This window comes from Microtus oregoni, unplaced genomic scaffold (assembly GCF_018167655.1).
Source record: "Microtus oregoni isolate MIOR12 unplaced genomic scaffold, Mior012 000012F_ref0000307, whole genome shotgun sequence".
In the NCBI taxonomy this organism is placed as follows: Eukaryota; Metazoa; Chordata; class Mammalia; order Rodentia; family Cricetidae; genus Microtus; species Microtus oregoni.
The window spans coordinates 5,432,005-5,452,514 of record NW_024543071.1 but is presented as its reverse complement, the minus strand read 5'-3'; the positions used below and the strand labels follow the sequence as shown (position 1 = coordinate 5,452,514).

The window sequence follows — 20,510 nt, the reverse complement described above, 5'->3', positions numbered from 1 at the left end:
AAGAGAAGAGGGAAAAAGCCCTGCCTTTTTTTATATATATATAACGCCCCCTCCCTCTTTTGGGGGTGGATTGTTGTGGAACCGGGGGAGATCCCGGTTATTGTGCGCTTCTCCGTGAATGGAACTGAGCCTGAGCATCCTGAGCGGCAAGGCTGCTGCGGGCTGCTCCTGGGAGCTGCCGGTGCTGCGCGGGCTGCAGGGCGGGTGCTGCGCGGGCTGCAGGGCGGGTGCTGCCCTCCAGCGGGCCTGGGCCATCCGTGCGGCAGCATGCCCGCGAGTCGGTGGTGGCAAGGACAGCGCGGCGACCCCTAGATGGTAAGCCATGTGCCCCGAGTGCCCAGCCTTGCATGCTCCGTGCCCTGCCCAGGCCATGCCTGCTTTCACTGCGCAGTAACTTTAAGATTGGTGTACTTTGACTGCTAAGGTCCAGGTGGACGGAGTTGTTTTGTTTTAGTCTCATTTAAAATAATAACAACAAAGATTAAAAGGAGAAAAAAGGGAGGAAGGAAGGGAGGGAGGAAGGAAGGAAAGGAAGAAGGGTGTCTTCATTCCACCTATTATTGTTCCATCTGGAAGTGTCTGCACTTAGAAGTTATCCATCCCTACACTCACGGGGTTTAGCGACAGTCTCCACCCTCCTGAGTCCCCCTCCTTCCCAGCCGTAAGTATCCTCATCGAGTGCATGCTCTTTCACCTTGTCCTGTGTGGATATGTAGGTTTGGGAGTCATGGAGAGACACATCTTTCCTGTAGGTAAATGTTTCCTATCTAGACATGTCTGCCTAATCCTCCAAAGTTGCTGTTCTGTCCTTGTAACTTCCCTGTCTGGCATCTCAGATTTCTTTATTTAAATCAGCAAAGCAAACTTTGCCTGGAGATGGGGATCACGGGACGTGGATGGACAATCTCTGGCCCCTGCTTCTTTCTCCTGCACAGGATTTTACGTAAATGCCCTGCTAAAAATGACTGTTCTCTGCTTTTGGATTGAGAAAGTTTTAGCTTTTTTTCTTTTTTAAGTGGAATGTTCTAAGCATGGGTGTGTATGTGCCAAGCTGAGGTGCTTTGAGGATTAGTTCTGGACAGTGCCCCTGGACAGCAAATCACCCTGAAGGAGTTTTCTTGGGAGAAGCTCTCAGTTTGCGGAGAATTGAGGGACCTCTTCTCTTTTAAAGGGGGAAGAAACTGGAGTCGGTTTGGCTCTTTCCCAATTTCCTTTTCCGTTGACCTTTGAGAAACCCGGGAAGTAAATTCCTAGCCCGCGTTACCATGCTGTTGGCAGCACTTTTGAGGTGATCCTTGCTGGGTGATCCGAGCCTGTCCATCAGCAGATAGAGAACTCGCAGTTTACTTAAGAAATTGCGGGGGCCACAAAAGCAGCTGCCGGGAGTGTGGTGGTCTTGGTGAATAGAGGGAGGGAAGGCAATTAGGGGACTTGCGGTTGGGGCTTTTTACTTGTCAGACTGGAACCTCATTGCTTTTGTTACTGCCTTGTGAAGGGAAATGTCAGGGTTTTGTTTTGGTATTAAGGGCCTTAAAGATTGCTGCTCCACACTTTCGCAAGAAGGCTAGATAAGTCCAGAAAGAGCCCACAGAGTGGTATTTTTTTTTTAAACAAGAGAATAAAAAATGAAGAGGTCCTGCTTTTTTGCTAGCCGCAAGCCCTTCCAATCCTTGTTTCGGTTGATTCCTTTTGGGGGTGGGGTAAGGGGGATTAACTTGCCCCATGTATTAACAGATCGCTTAAAGACCTACAGTTCTGTGGCCCTGGAGATAAACAGCGGGCCAGTTGGGCACTCTCTGCAATCTAGGGAAACCAGCTCCTTCTTAAAGTCAGGTGTCCTGAGTCCAGGAAACCAAATCCTGGCCACTAGTCTTGCTTTTAGCCAGGCAAACCTAGCTTGCAGACTAGAGCTGTGTGTTTGCTTTCAAAGAGCATGAGCTAATTCTGGAGTTCAGTCCATTAGATATTCTGTTGTGTGACTCAACACCACCCTGGGCAACACACCTCTGCATCCCCCTCTTCTGCCTATGCAAAGGGGGATCATTTTAGGCCTGTTCTATCTCAGGGTCTCAACTCAAATTAGGTTAAACTCACACCAATGTACCCGACCCTGGATCTTTTGAAGGCCCCAGGAAAAGTAAGTTAGGGGCAGCCCTTTTCCTTTACTTCTGTTCCCTCTCTTTCTCTTCCCTCTTCCTGGGAGAAAGCTCTGGTATCCATCAGCTAACGCAGTCTGCTTTCCTGTGCTTTCAAGAAGGTCACCTGAAAATCAGGCAGCCTCATACTCGGGGAAGGAAGAGAGGGTGGGCACGAGTGGCAGGCAGGGCCTTACAAGGTGTCACTTCCATGTCACCGTGACAAGAAAATATTCTTTCTTCCCCCTCCCTCTCTCCCACTGTAGCCCTGTCCCTAAGAAATTTGTTTTGAGGGATTTGACAATCTTGCAGGTAAAGTGCCTGCCTGCTGCCCCGGTTGATCATTTTCCCTCATGGCTGACCGTAATTTCTTTGCTACTCTTAGCTTTGTCCCTGCCACCCAAGGTGAGGGAGGGGGACTTTTCTTAGGTGTCCTGGGCTGGTCCGGGAGAATGGGCCTTCCCCGCCTGCCTTCATAGATCCTGGAGTGGTAAAGATTAGGAAGTTGAAGGAGGTTTACATTAAAAAACAAAATTAAATTGATGCTACAGCCAGCTGAATTAGATAACTAAGTGTTTTTATTAATTTATTTTTAAGTATTTTTTGTCAGGGAGGGTGTTCAGGGGGAAGGAACTGCAAAGCCGTCCTATGCAGAAGAAGTGAGTGTGTCCAGAAGACACCTCTGGCTTTTCTGGCTCTTTAAGTGAGCTGTGTAAAGGGAGGGGGGCTGGGAGGAAGAGGAAGAGTGAGAGAATCTGGGAGGGAGGAAGAAAAAAGCTGGTCTAGTCCCATCTTGAAGGTACAGAGAAAGTTTTTTTTTTCTTTTTCTTTTTTGAGTGGAGAGAGGGTAAGGCAGAACTATTATGTACCCCAGGGATTCAGTGTTAGTGGGAATGGAGGATTTAAGTGGGAAGGGAGGAGCAGTGGCCCCCGGGGTCTCTCTCTTGCAGCAGTTGGGCGCTTGGCACCTCAATTTGAATTGCTGGGTGAGTAGTGGTGTGTGTGTGTCCGTCCCTGTGTGTGTGTGTGTGTGTGTGTCTGTGTCCACACTTATGGTCTTGATCATGAGACCGGTGCTACCTTTTCCTCTTTAAAAGACTTAAAACAAAAACCCTCAGACAATGGGAAGCAGAACGAAACAAGCATGAATGAACGGTCGGCACAGGCTGTGCCCTGTCCCTGTGGGATTTTGCAGCATCCTTTTGGGGGAGAGGAGAAAGGGTTAAAAGAAGATGGGGAGGAGAGAGAGTCTGACTTTCATCCCAGTTCTTACAGCTCATAGCAAGTGAACTGTAGTGTCACCCACCCCAGAGGGCCGCTACCACAGGCAGAGAGAGGAAGTGGCCTTCTCCGTGGCAGGGGACCGGACCTTTCCAGGAGCAGGCTGCTCTCCACCGAGTGTGTGGCTCTTTGCATACTCAGTGCTAACTTTCTGCTGCTGTCTTGGGTTGCGTTTGCTTTCACTTTCCAGACTTAGATGCTGGCTTTTCCAGGCCCTGGTATTGCTGGTGGCATTTGTATTTTCAAAATTTAATTAAGAAAACTGTTTTTGGAAGGCTGACGGTGGGACCCAGGACAGCTCCTCTTGACGATGTGGTGCTAAGGGTACACTGTGATCCACTCCAGCTCTGGGTCGTACCTTTTGCCATAGGCAGTGAAAATATTTTCCTAAATCTGCAGGCAATTCTTTCATTATCTTTATAATTGCTACGATTTTTTTTTTCTGTTGTTGAATGGCCAAATAAAAGTACTTGAGTGATTGACCTGGTCAGATTGAAAAAAAAAAAAAAAACTGTTTGTTTTGTTTTTTGTTTGTTCCCGGAAAGAAATGAAGCATTATGCAGACTATGAGAACAGCTGTTAAAACCCCACTGATTGTCATATTAAAAGCTAACTTGGTAAATGGGTCTGTGACGTGGAACACGAGGCAATTACACGTGTGACCGTCCTTCTGCTGCTTCCTCTTGCAGCCTAGTCATGAACCTAGTCATGAAGACTGACAGGAATTGTGGGGACAGGGTGCTGGCTGATGCTGTGTGAGATCACCAGATTCCCAAAACATCTCTGTCCCTTGTTTGCACTAATGACTTAGAACTTTGTTGTCCTCTGGTTCAGGGAAGGGTTAAGCTTCCATTCTGAGAGTAGGGACTTGCTCTTCAGAGGCGGATTCTCAACTCCGTGATAAACAACCCTTATGTTGTCTTAAGCAGGCTGTTCTACTGGCGTTTTCTGGAAGCAGCCGAAATGGCAACCTTGCTTTCTCAACCCTCCCTTGGTGCTTTGGAGTTGGTGAGGAGCTCCACTGGGCTGTGCTCTGGAATTCTTTCTGTAATGCTGTGGAATGTGGTGGAGTCTTGTTATACTATCCAGTGCGTACTCCTACCCACATTGGAGGACTCAAAAAGTTGAGCGTTGCCACTAATCTCGGGCAGCCACCATGTCTGCTTCTGCTTGGCCCATAGTGACTCCAGGTCATTTCCAGGGGTTCGCTTTTTCATTCTACATGTCCTTTAAAAGAAAGGATGCCGAAGTTTGGGACATTAGCAGGGCACAATGGAGCAGCCGGCATCTCCATATATCTTCCTTCTGCATGTGTGTGTGACTCTTCCTGCCTCTGGGAGTCTGGGTTTGTGTTTGTTGGACCACATGAGCAGGCCTTCCTTCTCTAGGCTTGCCCTCCGAGGAAAATGACTGCTAATGAGCTCTATGAAGCAAGCATGATTTTTCCAACCCAGATCGAAATTCCTAAGGTAGTCCCTGGTGAGGGAGCCGTATGCGGCAAAAGGCATTTTCAGGCAGCTGTCCCTTCCTTGTAAGTAAACTCAGAAGGTGGTGTCAGATTTTGTTCCTTACTTTCCTTAAACTTCCCAGGATATAATAACCATTATGCACTTAAAACTGACTTCCAGCTGAAATGGGTGATTTCCTTTCTATTGTGTTTAGGGACCCCAGGTTTTGGGATTGTTGTGTTCAGGGGGATGGTGGCCTGGAAGTTGTTATTGTATTTTAAAGTTGTTTCCCATTGGAACATTTGGAGGACTTCACTTGGAATAGGTTAAATTTATTCCTGGCTCTTCTCGAAACAGCTGTATCCTCTTACCCAGTTCCCAAACATTCTCCACACGCCCAGACGGCCAACAAGATTGATTATGCTAACGCTAATCATTTAATACCCAAGTAGTGGAGAAATATTGGGTGGGAGGGTGGAGGTCGCAAATTCCTGGGAAATTACTTAGGGGTGAAGTGGCTACTCCTTCAGCTCTGAGACCTGTGAAGGACTAGAACTGCCCACAGACCCTGTTAAGAACGACGGTGCCGGAGAGAAGCAGGCAGGAGGAAAGCCCTGGAAATCTAGCCTGCACCAGTGGGCCAAAACTTAAGTGTGCAAATGTTTTAAAGGTTAGCTGGGGGAGGCATGGGGATGTTTCCTTCTTTATTGGAAAATAAATGAGAATGAGTGGCTATAAATTATGTTTAATGAACTGAACTGGAAGGGATTGTTGGGAGCCTATCTATGAGAGCACAGCTATGCTGAGTGGACCTGGGCTACAGTTCTGCACAAAGCCAGACACCTGGAGTACAGCTCTGTTTGCTAGGTTTGAAGCCCCCCTTTGCTTGTGTACCCCAACAGCACTGCTCCCCGGCTCCTTTCTAGGCATTACAAAAGGGTCACCAGAAACTGCTGAATTTGACTGTCTAGGCTCTCAGCTATTGAGACTGGCTGTCTGTTTGGAGTGCTAGCAGTTGGGTGATAATGGGAAAGCCCCCCCCCCCTTCCAGAAGGGGCCAGGTCTGAGGACGGTTTGGGCCAGCATGGTGTCTGTGCATCTGTGTGAGACTCTGAAGGAAACAGACTGCACCTCTGCCCACTCTCTGCCTTTCCTGCCCCGTCATCTCCTTGTGAGGAGAGTGTTAATGCCTGTGAGCCCATGAGAAACTATGAGTCGGCAGAATTTTATAGACGGCAGGGGGGATATCTGCATGGTTTCTGTCTAAATGGATGAGAGAGAGAGAGAGAGAAACACACAGAGGCAGAGATTGATGATTTACAGAATGAATAAGAAACACCAGCCATCACTTGGGCTCTCAGTTGTAGATGAAACTTGGCCTCCTGGTGGGTAGGTACTTGGCATAGCACCCGGCCAGACACGCAGACTGTGCATGGTCGAGGTTGGTGGCCATTTATTTCTCTTCTTCCTCTCACAGGCAGATCCTTTCTCATCTTGTTTCTCTTTGTAAAACTCAAACTCAGAGAAACCTTCCTTCCCCCTTTCGTTTATTCCCTTCAATTGCAGCATTATAGCCATGCACAGACACCTTGCACACAACGCAATGCACGATTAGCCAGGAGCAGAGCCCCTCAACTGAAAAGAACAGCAGTCACACACAGCTTGTGCTAACACCCTGGCCACAGTGCTGGGTCTTCCTGGCTGAGGGAAATGTGGAAAGGTCTGAAGAAGCGTGTTCGTGAGGAAGACCAAGCGTTCCTTGTTACATATGATGTTTGAAGATGCAAGATGCTAGCCAGCCAGTTTGGGATGAGGCAGCTGGTGCATGTCCCCGTAGCCTTCCTTACAGAAGGACATCTTACAGATGGTATTGCTTGGTGTTTGGGGTGCCAGTTGCTGGGGCAGTAGGGTTCCACTGGCTGACTGTCCTACCACCTTCTAACGCAAGGCCCGAGAAAAACGGCATCAGCAGAACTGCCCGAGAGTTGTCCATGGCTATAAACAGTTAACCCCTGCTCTCCTCACCAGCACTCTGTGTTACCACAGCGTGAAGGCTTAACCAGTCTACTGTGTTCCACGCAGCCATAGTAGACAGGGAAACGGGTGGCTACACTAGTGAACCCCGTTTGCACGGAAACCCGGTGCCCTGGGGAAGATGGGGTCGTGGACAGCTCTGGTATCCACACTGAGGGTAGGGAAGGCTGAAGAATGCTCCTGGTTGTCCCCTTTGTTATTCTGTGCTGGGCTCCTTCAAGGCGCTTTCTGGCCCCATTTTTCTTCTGCACAAGAAGGGGTGGTGGGGAGGAGGGAAGAGGAGGCGCCATTTGTTTCCACTGTTTTTGATTAATAGGCGGCAGAGGTGAATGGGGAGCTCCCGCGTCTAGGAGGTTGAAGAGTTGGGGTCAGAGGGTGGTTGTTGGAGGGACAGAAGGTCCCGATTTCTGAGCAGGGTTTGGAGGGTGAATGGTGCCTGGCAATGGTCAAGTTGCTGAACGCTAAACCTAAGGGCTCTTGAGGGGTCAAAGGGCACCCACAGGGTCACTCCCCCCACTGTAGCTGGATGAATACTCGCATGGGTGGATAGGCTTTGTGTGTTCTGAGGGCCACTGAAGAGTCTTTTCTTCACTATCCGTGCTCACTTGGAGTTTAATGAAGGAAACAAGGAGAGCCTCACCTGGGGCTTGGGAGTCTGTCCAGAAGAAAGCACAGAGCACCAGTGACAGGAACTTGGATGACGAGTTCTGGTCCCTCGTGCACACAGTGTTTGCCTCCTTTGCTGAGTTCAGGGTTTTAGATATCTTGTTTATTTTCTTTGGTTTCTTGTAAGCCCGGAGCTAACCACATGCAGCTCTTATCACCAAAACTCTGCCGGGCCCGGCTGTATTTGGGGAGCTGAGACAGCCTGTTCAAAGCCCTGGTTGCTCCCACCTTTACTCACCAGCCCCATGCTGGAAAAGCCCCTCTGAAGGAAGCCAGTGCAAGGGCTTGCCTGGTGGAGTCAGGGGTCCGGGAGGGGCAGGGGACCCAGAGACAGCCTGATTTTGCATTGGGTGACTGATTTCCTCTCAGTTCCGAAGCATCTGTGTTTAGAGGAGATTGACACAGGCTGATCTCCCAGGCTGCCTTTTGCTTGCTCCATCGGCACGGCAGTTACCGCCCCCAGCCACTCTGGTCTACAGGCATGAGAATGGTGGAGGAATTGGGGTGCCACAAGGTTTGGAAACACCACTCTACCAAGGTGTGCGAGAAATACGTGTTCACTGACGTGGGGAACAAATAACAGAGGCCAGCTGTTCATTATGCGTGCCGTGTGGCCGCACTGAGTCGATGTGACCGGTGGGCAGGGGTGCACATCTGGGCGCTAAGAAGCAGGGGTGGCTGCTCTAGGATGGTAACAGGGCTTTGGTGTAGCCATTGGTTGGTTCCTTTCTTGCTCTGGGACCAGCAAGACAAGGTGCTTAAAATGGCCGCATAGGTGAGTTCCTGGTAGTGAGCAGAATGTGTGGGGAGCTGTGGTATCCTAGCTTTGAAATGCTATGGAGAATCGGAGTATCTTACGGATATTTGGTTTCTCTGGTGGCACAGCCATGCGTAGCTTTGTGATGTTCTGAAGGTGTTACTGGTAGTAGGCTCTTCACTGAGTCATCCCTGACCGTCATGACCATGACCTTGAACATGAGCTAGCTGTCACAGATCTTTTGACCCAGGTCCTTTTACAGATCCACCACAGTGAAGCCGATGAACGGGTTTTACATTACAGGTGGCTGTCTTAAAATTCGGACTTTTGTCTATGAGGAAAGGGATGTAGAAATGTTGCCTTCCCTCTCAGCCCCCATGATGCGTTTTTGGGACCTTGACTGCGACCCCCCCCCCCCCAGTGAAGTTACTTTCCTCCCAGTGTCTAGAGTGAGCCCAATGTTGAAGATTTAAAGAAACGAGAGCTGTTCAGGGAGGCAGAGGGAATGGATTTGAATATCTTCCTTCACTCTGCCAGTCTGCTTTAAATGTTCTCATCCCGACTCTAGAGGACCTGTTTATCTCCATGTGTTTGTATGTTTTGTCATTTTTTTTTTATTGTGAGATCCTCCATGGCAGTCTTATCACTGGTACAGGAAAGTGATTTCCCCCCCCCCACCCTCCGTGTGCTATTCAAATATATTTGTTAAATACCACATATTTTAAGAAGGATGTGTGACTTGGGTAGGGAGGGCCCAGATCATCCACGCTCAATGTCTAGGTGGTGATTTCTTTCCCGTGTAACCAAGGGCGTGTTCTGAGGCTGCACTTGTCCCTCTGTGAGTTGAACTGGGAGATATTAGCCGAGTGGTTAACCAAACCATGTATATTATCTAGATTGCATTTGCCAAGTTCCTTTGTGTTTATTGTGTATCTGCCTTTGTGTAGGGCACTGTGCACGCACAATCATATTCAATCTTCATAACCCTGCAGGACAGGCACCCAGGCACGGTACGTCCCTGGAGGCAGAAATGAAGGATACTGAGGGGGTGGAAGGAGAAGAGGGTAGGGAGGGGAGACACTACTCGGCCAGGCTGGAGAAGCAGAATTTCCATCTCAGCCCTCCTGAAACTCACGGCTCTCATTCCCAGTGTCTGAGAAGCCAGCCTAAAATCCATCTTAAAGAGACTGCTGTGACTGAGATGGTGCCTGCAAGAGCTTTGGAGCGCCTGTGCAAACCATCCGGCACTCATCTCTGATTCTGAGTGGTTAGCATTGACGGAGCCCAGCCCTTCCAGAAACCAGGTCCTCTGGTTGATTGGCTCTGTCGTGTTCTACCACATATGCTTCAGTTTGGTGGCTTTCATGTGGCCTTTGAGATGGTACCTACTTCCTAGAACGGGCTGGACATTGCCAGGATTCACTGCCTTGTCTCTCAGGATAAGTGTTGTGTGGGCTAAGAGAGGTGGGCGCTCCACTCCGGAAAGAAGGTAACATGGAGAGAAAGGACCTTGGTCCAAGGCTAGAGAGACACAGGTGTCTACAGGAAGCAAGCCCTTTGTTGTAAGGGATCCAGGTACTGGCAGGCTGTGTGAAGGCAGACCCTGCTTTCTGCATATTTGATCATGGTGTTCTTCCTCTCCTGAGAGCAGCCTGGATAGACAGTGGGCCATGCCATGTCTGGGGACCTGCTGGTTATGTCGTCAAGGTTGTAGCCTAGTAGACTCCCATGTCACTGCTAAAGTCAGGTAGCACCTAAAGTTTTCATTTGTCTCCCACTCTCTCTACCCCCTGCTCCGTAGCACTACTGGGGAGTGTAATCTGGGCTAGGCTCTCGAATGATGCAGGAGCATTGGCTGAGCTTGGGCTTTGTTAAAATTACCTGGAGGACCAAGTTCTTCACCCATCTTACTGTTACCAAATATTGTTGTCATCTCTCCCTGTGCCCCATGCTCCCTAGTAATCCTGCTTAGAAAATAGTTTGGGATTGGTGACAGGACCACCGTGTCCCCTGTCAACTTTTGCTAATCAGGACAGTGACAATGAACCCCCACAGTTGATAAACACACCACATGTTTGGTCTGTGCATGCCTTCCCCATGTGCTGTCAAGTTGAAAATGTCCTTCCTTCCAAGTATTTCCCACTCCATCCCTGTCTGTCTCTTTCTTTTCCTCACCCTCCTTACCTTCTCCTGCGATGGGAACTAATCCCTTACTCCTCCTCAGTCATACTTGACAGAAGACTTTCCTGGGAGTCTCCTCTTGAAGGGCCCTTAGTACACTTAGTGCACTTCCAGGAGGAATGGCCACAGGCAACCCTTTGCTTCCAGACACCCCACCTGGCCACCACCCTGCTTGCTGACTCTGAGGCCACTCTTTTCAAACCTTAATCATTTTCATCTACAGAATGGTAGCCAGGTCCCTTGAGCAACTAGCCAGCTGTTTTTCTCTGGAAGAGTTATGGTTTCATAGGAAGCTCTAAACCAAGTGACTGGAGATGCTCTTTGGAGTCTTCTAGAAAGACTGTTTTTCTTTGCTAACGTGCCGTGGGAAAGTTATGCCTTTTGACGATGCCTTTGCCACCCTCAGCTTTGGTAGGAAGCTGCTCTTCCTGTGTTCTATGCCTTCCTCATCTATTTAAAAAGCCAAACAGGGAGGCAGGAGGGAACACGGGAAGAGAGCTAGCTGCTCAGTGGTCCCTGAACTCGAGGCGCTGGTGGGCAGTGCTGGAACCTGCCTTCTTTGCTTTTAATGCAATTCCTTTTCCTTGATGTTAATGCAACTTGTGCCCTTCCTAGAAGTAATAAAAGGAAATGAAGACACATTCTGAAATGAAACTTGACTCTAATCCATTCATCATCTAATACTAGCCTCTTTATCTTCTCTGGTACCTAATCTGGTTAAATGTCCCTGTTGTAGGATTTTAGTGAAAATCCCCTATTGGGAATAGGGTTTTTTGCAATTGGATTACTCTCAGTAAATGGCCCAGTAGTTCGCTTGTTTCAGCTTAATTTTTTTTTCCTTTGTGATCTTGCTGGGCTGAGTTATAGCACAGCATAGAAAGGGAGGGGCCAGAGCCAGGGGTGGAGAGAGGTGAGTGCTGGGGAAGGCCGGGAAGAGGGCGGTGAGGAAGGTTTGAGATGCTCTTATTTTCCTGTTTTCTGCCTCTCCTCACCATCTACCTTGCCCCAGCATACAAACACTTGTACTTTATTGGTTGGAACTGCCCATTTCTCAAATTCATACTGTTTATTAGCCCAATTCATCATCATCCAGTTAATTTATTAGCGGTCCCTGATGGCTTCCTAATGATTCAGGGCTGCGGTGATCTGCATAAAATATGCAGGTGCTGGCTGGGCCAGAGCAGCTGGAAAAGTTCAGTCTGCCATCCAGACTGAGGGAAAGGGTGGGAGCCTACTGTGTAAGAGCCTGTGGAGTTAGGGAGTGGGTCAGGAGGCTGGCTGCGCTGCTGGCTCTCCAGGTTTCTTGTAAATGAAGATTTCTTTTTGCCTGCCTTCACCTGTGAAGCCAGTCTGCCTCCTAGAGGTACTTGGGGTAGGCGATTCCACCCCACTGTGTGCATAACCCTCCTGAGCCTAAGAGAGTAAAGCTTCAACTTCTGACTCCCCTGCTCATGGGAAAGGTGCAGAACCTTGGGTTCCAGTGGTGGTGTAGAGGAACCTGAAGCAAGCCAGTGTGGGGAGCTCACTCTCTCCCGTCTTTAAATGGATTAGGGAGGTGGGATGGGCATAGCAGCTGGGAGGGTGTTGGGGCGGGGGAGACACACGCCCTTGCTCTGCAGTTGTAGGCTGGGGTGACCCAACTCACCATGCTGTCCTCTGTTCTCCCTCCCCCACAGTCGAACAAAGTTCCGGTGGTGCAGCACCCCCACCATGTCCACCCACTCACGCCTCTCATCACCTACAGCAACGAACACTTCACCCCGGGAAATCCACCTCCACACTTACCCGCTGATGTAGACCCCAAGACAGGTAAGTTGGGGAACTCTCAAAATGAAGGTCAGGAGCCTGGAGTGGGACGATGGAAGGAGTGGGGGTTGTGGGGGAATCTCAAAGCCTCGCCTGGGAGCCGAAAAGGGGGTCCAGCTCAGTTTGTGTGCTGGGGGCGGGGCCAGTTTTTCCCTCTTGTTTGGAGAGATCCACTTACAGGGTTAAGATTTATAACAAGGTTTTTGGAGAGGGTTGCTTGGGAAATCCATTTCTGCCCCCCTCCCCCGGCCAAAGAAACAAAGTAGCAATGGATTGGAAGTGTCTCCTGGGCACTTTGACCTTCCTGAAACCAACATCATGGTTTTGAAGGGACTCAGTCACTTAAGAGTGACTTGTTGGTGCATCCTTAAGGGGCCACATCACCCAGAGACTCATATTTCTTGCAGATTTCTTTGCATCTTTCTTCCATTTCAGTATCTTGGATGTTTTTGTTGTTGTTGTTGAACCCATTTTACAGATGAAGAAACTGAAGCCTAGGAAGGTTTCTCATGTCATACAGCATTTTCTTGAGCGAAGGTTACCACACTGTCCTCAACTTCTTGACCTATCCCTTCTTTCTGTTTCCCCCAAAGGGCAAATGGTGAGAGGCAGGGCTGTTTTTAGCACCCCCTACAGCAAGGTGCTGTGTGGCAGGCAGCCACTGCTCACAGGCGGGGGCCCTCTGAGCCCTCTCTGTGGATGCAGCCTGGCAGTTTGATTGGCTGGAGGAGGCGACCAGCCTGCCCCAGGCTCCACAAAGTACAGGGCTCCACTTGCAGCCGGCAGCATCTCATTTGAATAATGGTAGGCCAGGGAATAGCTTTTAAATGGTTATCGTAAACCATATGATTAACGTCTAAGGACTGTTTATTTTTCCTCTGCGAACATTCTTTCAAGTGTGCAAACGGCTCGGTGTAGGATCCAAGCCCAGCTAATCTGTTTGCTTTTTGTAATAGAGAGAAAGCAATGTCTGCATTAAAATATCACCCAGGGAGACTTAATTTACAGATTAAAAGCTTCCTGAATGAATTTCTTGAAAAATGAGATAGTTTTTAATGCACGGACGTTGCTGTCCTGTCCCTTCGATTCTGGGTTAATTCTGGCACATTCTGCACATGTCGCCTTCCACTTGACTGGGCAGCTAGGCAGAGCCATTCCTCTCAAGCCAAATTGCTCTCAGGACTCCACTTCGTGAGGATGGATGGCCAGATGTGCAGTCTGTGCCGTGAGGAAGTGAGCTGTGGTGCAGACTTTCTACATCCACTTCTGTGGGCCTCGGGCAAGGCTCATGGCCCCTCTGACCCATCAAGTACCATGGTGCCCACAGATGAATCTGCCGTTCAGGGAATCAGGCCAGAGTTGAGCACCCGAGGCCCGCCTTCTCCCTGTCTATTCAGGTTTGACTCCTGGGGCAAAGACACCAGCTGGCATTTGGTGGTTTCTCTTCATGGAGGAATTGGCCAGCTATGGGAGCTGAGTCTTTTGAGAGAAATCAGAGTCACCTCTCTGAACACTAACTTAGAATGAACTGCAAGACATGTCTATAATCACAGCACTTGGCAAGAGGCTGTGCGTTCAAAGTCATCGTGGGCTATGTAGTTAGCTCTGACTCAAAACGCTAAAATAAATTCATTAATTAAGTCTTACAAGTCTAAAGTATAACTCTCACATAGGCAAGGTGTTCAAAATAAAGGGTAATGGACCAAGTAACAAAGCAAAGGGCATTCATGATCATGACTCGCTCACCTACAGTGTGCCAAGCTTTTTAATTTTTTTTTTTAAAAAACTTGAAGTAATTACACAGAGCAAAAATAGCCAAGATGGCATCTTCCTGCTCTCATTCACTCAGCCACACCAGTCCACCCAGAAGGAGCTAACTCACTGTGCAAACTGGCGCTGTAGGAAAAGAAGAAAGCTGGGAACAGCCCTCTCCCCCAGAGTCAGCCATGGCCTCCAGCTGCAATTTGAGGAGAGACAGCCCCTTTCCTTATTCCTTCCCTGCTCCCCTCCCTCCACAGTCCCTCTTGCTCTTCCTGCGTACCTAAAACCCACTCCTTTTTCTCTCAGGAATCCCACGGCCTCCGCACCCTCCAGATATCTCTCCGTATTACCCGCTGTCGCCCGGCACCGTAGGACAAATCCCCCATCCGCTAGGATGGTTAGTACCACAGTAAGCAGCTCCAGTTTTTATTTCTGTTTTTGTTTCTTGCATGAGCATGCTTATTATTATTATTATTGTGTGTGTGTGTGTGTGTGTCTGTCTGTCTGTCTGTCTTTGTGTGTGTCTGGTATGTCTGTGTCTGAGCACGGGTGAGTCTATGTTGGCAGAGAGACAGCTGATGGGACAACACAGGGGAGATGCTGTCGAGGTGTCCTGTGGATTTGCAGAAATCACAGCATTTCAATGATCTATGTTGAAAAGGGTCAGTGGTCATTGGCACTCTGAACCCATGGGACCCAAAGATGTCCTGCAGAAAGCTAGTGAAATGCATTTTGGCTCTCCCCGCAGTGGCAACCCAAACTGGGCTCGTGTTGTTGGGTTGAGCTCTCTCTGTTTTAGGTGTTGCTTCTGTGGCAGCAAGGGATGGAAATAGGAGCAACTTAATGGCGAAATCTCAGGGTGAGATCTAGGTGAACTCTTGGAGAGGGAGTGGAGGTCTTTTCCTCTTCATCCCATGCATCCCAGCTACCATTTAACCCTTCACGCTGAAGGCAGATAGCAACAGTGCTGGGAAGCTCAGGTCATCTCTCCAGCGTCTCTGAGATTCCTGGCATGGCTAGTGCTTTAGCCTCCTATGCGGTTACAGAGTGACAAGGAGAGCCCCCCTGTTGGCATTCAGGGCCTGGGATGTTGACTCTAGTCTTGGCAGTGCCCAAATAATGTGACTGCCGCTTACAACTCAGAAGAATGATGTGTTTAGACACCAGAGCAGAAAGGCCTTTTGTGACTAAGCATACTTTGTGCCATGTAGCACATGCGTGGAAGTGCATGTAATGTTTGAGATTGTATATTTTTGTGCACCTCTTTCTCCATTTTATCAGCGACCTCTAGCTTTAGAAAGCACAGGGAAAAATCCTGGTGAAACTGTCCAATCTGGGTCTTATGGAAGACAGACTTTTATGGTCCTCAAGGTGATACAATTTTGGAATAGTGCCCCTGTTCTAGCTTTTGTTTCTCCTCCAGTTGATCAGAGCTTGCACTGTTTGTCCATCTAGAAACAACAGGTTGTGTTGCACAATAGCTATGCTAAGCACCAATTGTGGGTGCGGTTTCTTTGTCTTATTTTTGTTTGGTGAGGTAGATATGAGGGTTGGACCTGCTTCTTCTGCGGCTTCTCCACTGGATGAGGCTGAGCCTCAGTTGTTCAGTCATCAGATGGGGAGATGCCAAAGGCTAGATAAAAAGGAATAGCCAACTCAGACAGCCCTCTGTCAGAAGTTGTGTCTTTCATGAGGATGCTATTCTGCATGTTGCTGTATTTTTTAATTATTGTAATGAGGTGTGATTGTCTATTGGTTACCCACAATTCTTCTTGGGGACTCTCCCCCCCGGTAACTCTTGTCAACACTTGTTAATTTGACAAAAGGCTACAAATTAAGCTCTGTTAATTTAATGTTTTCTCACCGAGATCTAAATACCGAAAGAGGCCCAAAGCGCAACTGAAGTCCTTTGATTCGCTGTACTTTATTTTGGTATAAATTTACATTCATTATTGTTTTCCTTTGGATGTGTAGCCCTCAATTAGTGTGATGGCTCCATTAAAGCAAGCGAGACTTCGCCTTTAATTATTACAACAAAACACCTAGTCTCAGCTTGGGGAGAGGGTCTCTATTGACATAAGCAGAGGTTATAAAATTTAATTAGCCATTCCTATCAGATTTATGGCATTCAAATTGTTCTGTGTTTCTTCCCTTTGATCCTGCCTGTACAATCCCCAAGATTTTTGTTCTGATCAAATGAGAATAAAGCTTACTGTACAGAGAGAACTTCCCCTCTTCTTCATTTCCTCGTTCCCACCCCCGGCCTTATTTCTAGTCTCTCACTTTTTGTACCCCCTTCTTTGTAGGCAAGGTCAGCCTGTGTACCCAATCACGACAGGAGGGTTCAGACACCCCTACCCCACAGCGCTGACAGTCAACGCTTCTATGTCTAGGTGAGTTGCAGTGACCGCTCAGAAAGCCCCTCTAGACAGCCGCCAGGCCACCAGGGCCCATGAACATGTGTGGGTATATTAATATAAGCCAATATTCACTTGACTTCCCTCTACAAAATCCCAGAAAATTGCCTTGACCTTTCAAGGTAAGTGATTGCCTGTCTAAGACATTAGTAGTCTATCCGGATGTAGAGCAACATAGTGTCACAGATTTAGAAGGCAGTTGTGGGGCTGGGAGAAGCTCAGCAGTTCAGAGCACTTGCTGCTCACGAAGAAGGCCTGGCTTCAGTTCCCAGCACCCACGTGGCAGTTCACAACCATCTATAGCTCCAGTTCCGGGAATCCAGGACCCTCTTCTGGCCTCCTCTAGCAGCAGGCAGGCTCGTGGTGCTCATTCATGCAGGTGCAGACACTCACACACATAAAAATAAATAAATCTTAAAAACCACAGCAAAGTGTGCAGGGAAGGGATGTCTAGAGTGGGCAGGGCTTCAGGGAGAAGTGGCTAGAGTGGGTGGTGCTTCTGGGGGAAAGTAGCCAGAGTGGGTGGAGCTTCAGGGGAAAGTGGCCAGAGTGGGTGGGGCTTCAGGGGAAAGTGGCTAGAGTAGGCAGAGCTTCATGGGGAAAGTGGCTAGAATGGGCAGGGCTTCAGAGGGAATGTGGCTAGAGTGGGCGGAGCTTCAGGGGAAACTGCTAGAGTGGGCGGAGCTTCAGAGGGAAAGTGGCTAGAGTGGGCAGGGCTTAAGGGGAAAGTAGCTAGAGTGGGCGGGGCTTAAGGGGAAAATGTCTAGAGTGGGTGGTGCTTCAGGGGAAGTGGCTAGAGAGGGCGGTGCTTTTGAAGTCCTTGTTTCTCTGTTATCCTCTGCTGGGTAAGAAATAAGGAAGTGAGGAGAAGATAGCTTAATGATTATTATTCAGACATTTGAGAAAAAAAATAGATGGGTCTTTAGAAAGCTCAGATTTCAGTTCAGAGTCTGTAATAAGCTGTATCCTGGCCTCTTAGGGCAGCAGTGTCCAGTAGAAATGTTTACATTCCCCCCAACCTTTCCTGTCGATCACTTTAAGAAGATTGCCCCCTGTCCACTACAACCCCCATGGTGAAATTGTTTTTTACCACACGATATATTTATCAGTCATACTGTGTGCCTGTAGTATTCTCTTTTCTACACACTGCGGCCATGCCACAGCTGCCATTCTGATTTTCTGTTTTTCTTAACTTAGCTTTTACGTGTGCCGTGCATTTACACTTTGTAGCGCATATCAAGTTGAACTGAGCACATTTGAGGGACTTAAGGACACATGCCTGGTGGCCATGGTATTGTCCTCCCCAACGCTGCTAAATCTTTGAAAGTTGTAAAGAAATTATGCGTGCATCCATTCCTATAGACTCATATTTAAAGCATATATACTGCATATACATGTATCGCCAGGACTCATTTTCCTCTGTCTAATTAATTCCAGCTAATTTTTCAGTGACTGCTAGTTTATTTACAAACTGGTTGGCAGCAGTATGTTTAAGTAGTCACTAATTGCCCCTAATGATAGTTTTATTTTCTGTTCATCTGATTTTCGGTTGAGTTAATTAAATCGGTGGAGGTTTAGACTTTCCTGATGGGCTGAAGCAACCAATCCGTTTTGATGATGCCACGTGATTCAATTAGCATGCAGTACATGGCAAGGCTGCTGTCCCCCTGCCTCTGCCTCCATGCTCTGTGGCCAATGGCGGGAGCCAAAATGAGAGAAGGGACTGAAGGCCTGGAACGCCTTCTTCTCCTGCTTGCAGGACAGCAACTATTGTTTTGGATAGAGTGAGACTCACACCCCCGAGAGAGGCAGGCTAGACTTTAGAGTTATCCACAAGTATAAGCTAGGCAGGAAGATGATTTTCTGTATCCTCTCTGCTGGAGAAAGTAGAAAGGTTATACTCATTAAATGATGTCGTCACCAGCCCCTGTAAAGCGTGGGAACGAATGGGAACCCTCCTGGGAGGAGAGGGGAGGGGGCTGCTTGTGATCCTGACTTGGTCTCAGTGTTCACATGCTGCTCCCAACTCTTCCTCCTGCTTGTTTGTTCAGTGCATCCACAGGCGGAAAGCAACAAAGTAATCGTAGCATCGGGAGTGGGGGTTAAGCTTATTGATTGAATTATCATTAGGAGGCCAGCTGATGATTTATAGGTCGCAGAGTGTGGAGGAAAGGAAGGGGATAGCAGAAAGAAAGGTTAGGGGCTGGTGGTACATGGCGGGGGGGGGGGGGGGAGGTGGCCAATTCCCCAGGTAGGCCAAATGAAAGGTAGCTAGTTAAAAAAGCGTATACAGCAAATTAAATGCATTATTGTGGTAATGGGGCGACAGAAGTATAGGTCTATTATATGTATGGCAGTTATAGCGAATGTAGGCAGCTTGCCCTGTTCCAGAACACCCTTTGATATTTATTCTATTCAGCAGCGGGGCCAGGACTTCTCGGAATTAAGTGATGGGTCATTATACTTTAAACACCATGGAGAAGCCTAGATTGGCAATTAAACAGCTCTTGCTGACACTCACTTGTGCCACCCTGTGACCCCCTTTAGATTGAGATGTTGGAGCTCCGGGCCCTCAGCCTGCTAAATTGGGCAAGGCTCTTCTCATGACGAGAGCGGGCCCTGAAATCTGCCGGCTTCAAAGGGAGCGAGATCATGTATAAACCATAATGTGGGTGCACCGTGGCTCACAAAAAATAAGGCAGGAAGAGATGAAATGTTACAAGTGCAAGGGGGAAAATGAGAGAATAATGACGATCCTAATGCAACTCAAAGCGGGATTGTTGCACGGGAAAATGCATCCTACTGCTTGTGCATAAAATCAAGGCCGGCAGATGACATGCGGCTAACAGAAATGTGTCGGCACTGAAGCAAAGCAGGAGTGAGTACGAGAGAGGCCCCTGAGACAGCCAGAAACAAAAATTAGTTGTCCTTAACAAGTTAAGGTTCATCATTATATTCTGGCTCGGAGCCATGAAAGCAGACGGGGGTATATAATGAGCTGCTTAGAATTTTTTGAGGGTGTTTATTGCATTTCAGGAAGCGGTTGTCTGCAGGAAAGGGTGAAGGTGTGTGTACCTCGTGGGCCACACACTTACTCACGCGCAGTCTTTCTGCTGGTGTGCAGTTTTCACAGGAACCAGCGTGTGTAGAGGTCAGGGAACTCGCAAGCACCACCCACATCCCCCAGGCCTAGAATGTGCTCATCTTGACGCCTTTGCCTGGTATTTGTCTCTCTCCCTCGTATGTACACGTAGTCACATGTCACAGGAAAGTAACGTGTACTTGAGACATTCATAGGAAGACCTGCCAGCCCACCTGCCCTGCACTGAGGGACTTCCAGGAACGCATCTTCTTAACTTGCTTTTGCTCTGTGGCCTGGGGGCAGCAGGAGGAACAGGGTGTTAACTTGAGAACTCAAGGGTTTGCTTTTCCTTCCTTCATTCTTTCCTTCCTTCCTTCCTTCCTTCCTTCCTTCCTTCCTCTCTCCCTCCCTTCCTCCTTTCCTCCCTTCTTCCCCTTCTTCCTTCCCTCTCTCCCCCCTCCCTCCCTCCCTTCCCCCTCCCTCCGTCCCTCCCTCCCTCCCTTCTCTCTCCTTTTTGTTTTGTTTTGTTTCTAAGGGCACAGGAGTGGGGTTGGTTGTTACTCCCCCGCACACACAGTCTCTCTGACTACTGTTAAAGCATCTCATTGTTTCCGAACGCCAGCATTGCCTTAGTTTGCAAAGACTATCACAGTAGAGGGTGGGGGTTCTGAGGCAGGTAACTACAATGGCTCTGGGACCTCTGAAAAGATCAACATCCTTCATTGGGTATTTTTGTCTCTGTTAAGATGTACTGAGCCTGTTCGTTCTCTATTTTTTTGAAATCCCATTTGTTATAATTTATTTTTCCGATCCACTTATGAGAGGAACTCTGTAAACAAATACAAGATCCCTTTGAAATAACTGTCACCATGGCGCCTCAGCAAGACCCCTCTCGGCCGGAAGTAGCTTTCTCAAGAGCAGGGTGCTGGTCCACGCTGGTCC

The 20,510-nt window shown here is 48.5% G+C and overlaps 1 protein-coding gene across 47 annotated transcripts in view; it reads left to right on the top strand.

Moving 5' to 3' along the window:
- Tcf7l2 (transcription factor 7 like 2) overlaps window positions 1-20,510 on the top strand; it is a 187,922-nt gene that overhangs the window by 151,303 nt on the left and 16,109 nt on the right. For 36 of the 47 annotated variants that reach the window (XR_005975094.1, XR_005975092.1, XR_005975095.1 and 33 more), the window contains 3 exons: window positions 12,179-12,311; window positions 14,376-14,478; window positions 16,376-16,462. Coding sequence is in view for 42 of the 47 variants with exons in the window: in XM_041660813.1 (XP_041516747.1) it covers window positions 12,179-12,311; window positions 14,376-14,478; window positions 16,376-16,462 (323 nt within the window). In the remaining 5 variants the exon portion in view is untranslated. Of the gene's footprint in view, window positions 1-2,995; window positions 3,122-12,178; window positions 12,312-14,375; window positions 14,479-16,375; window positions 16,463-20,510 lie in introns of those variants that run through there. The other 11 variants (XR_005975098.1, XM_041660810.1, XM_041660812.1 and 8 more) reach the window with 2 other exon arrangements.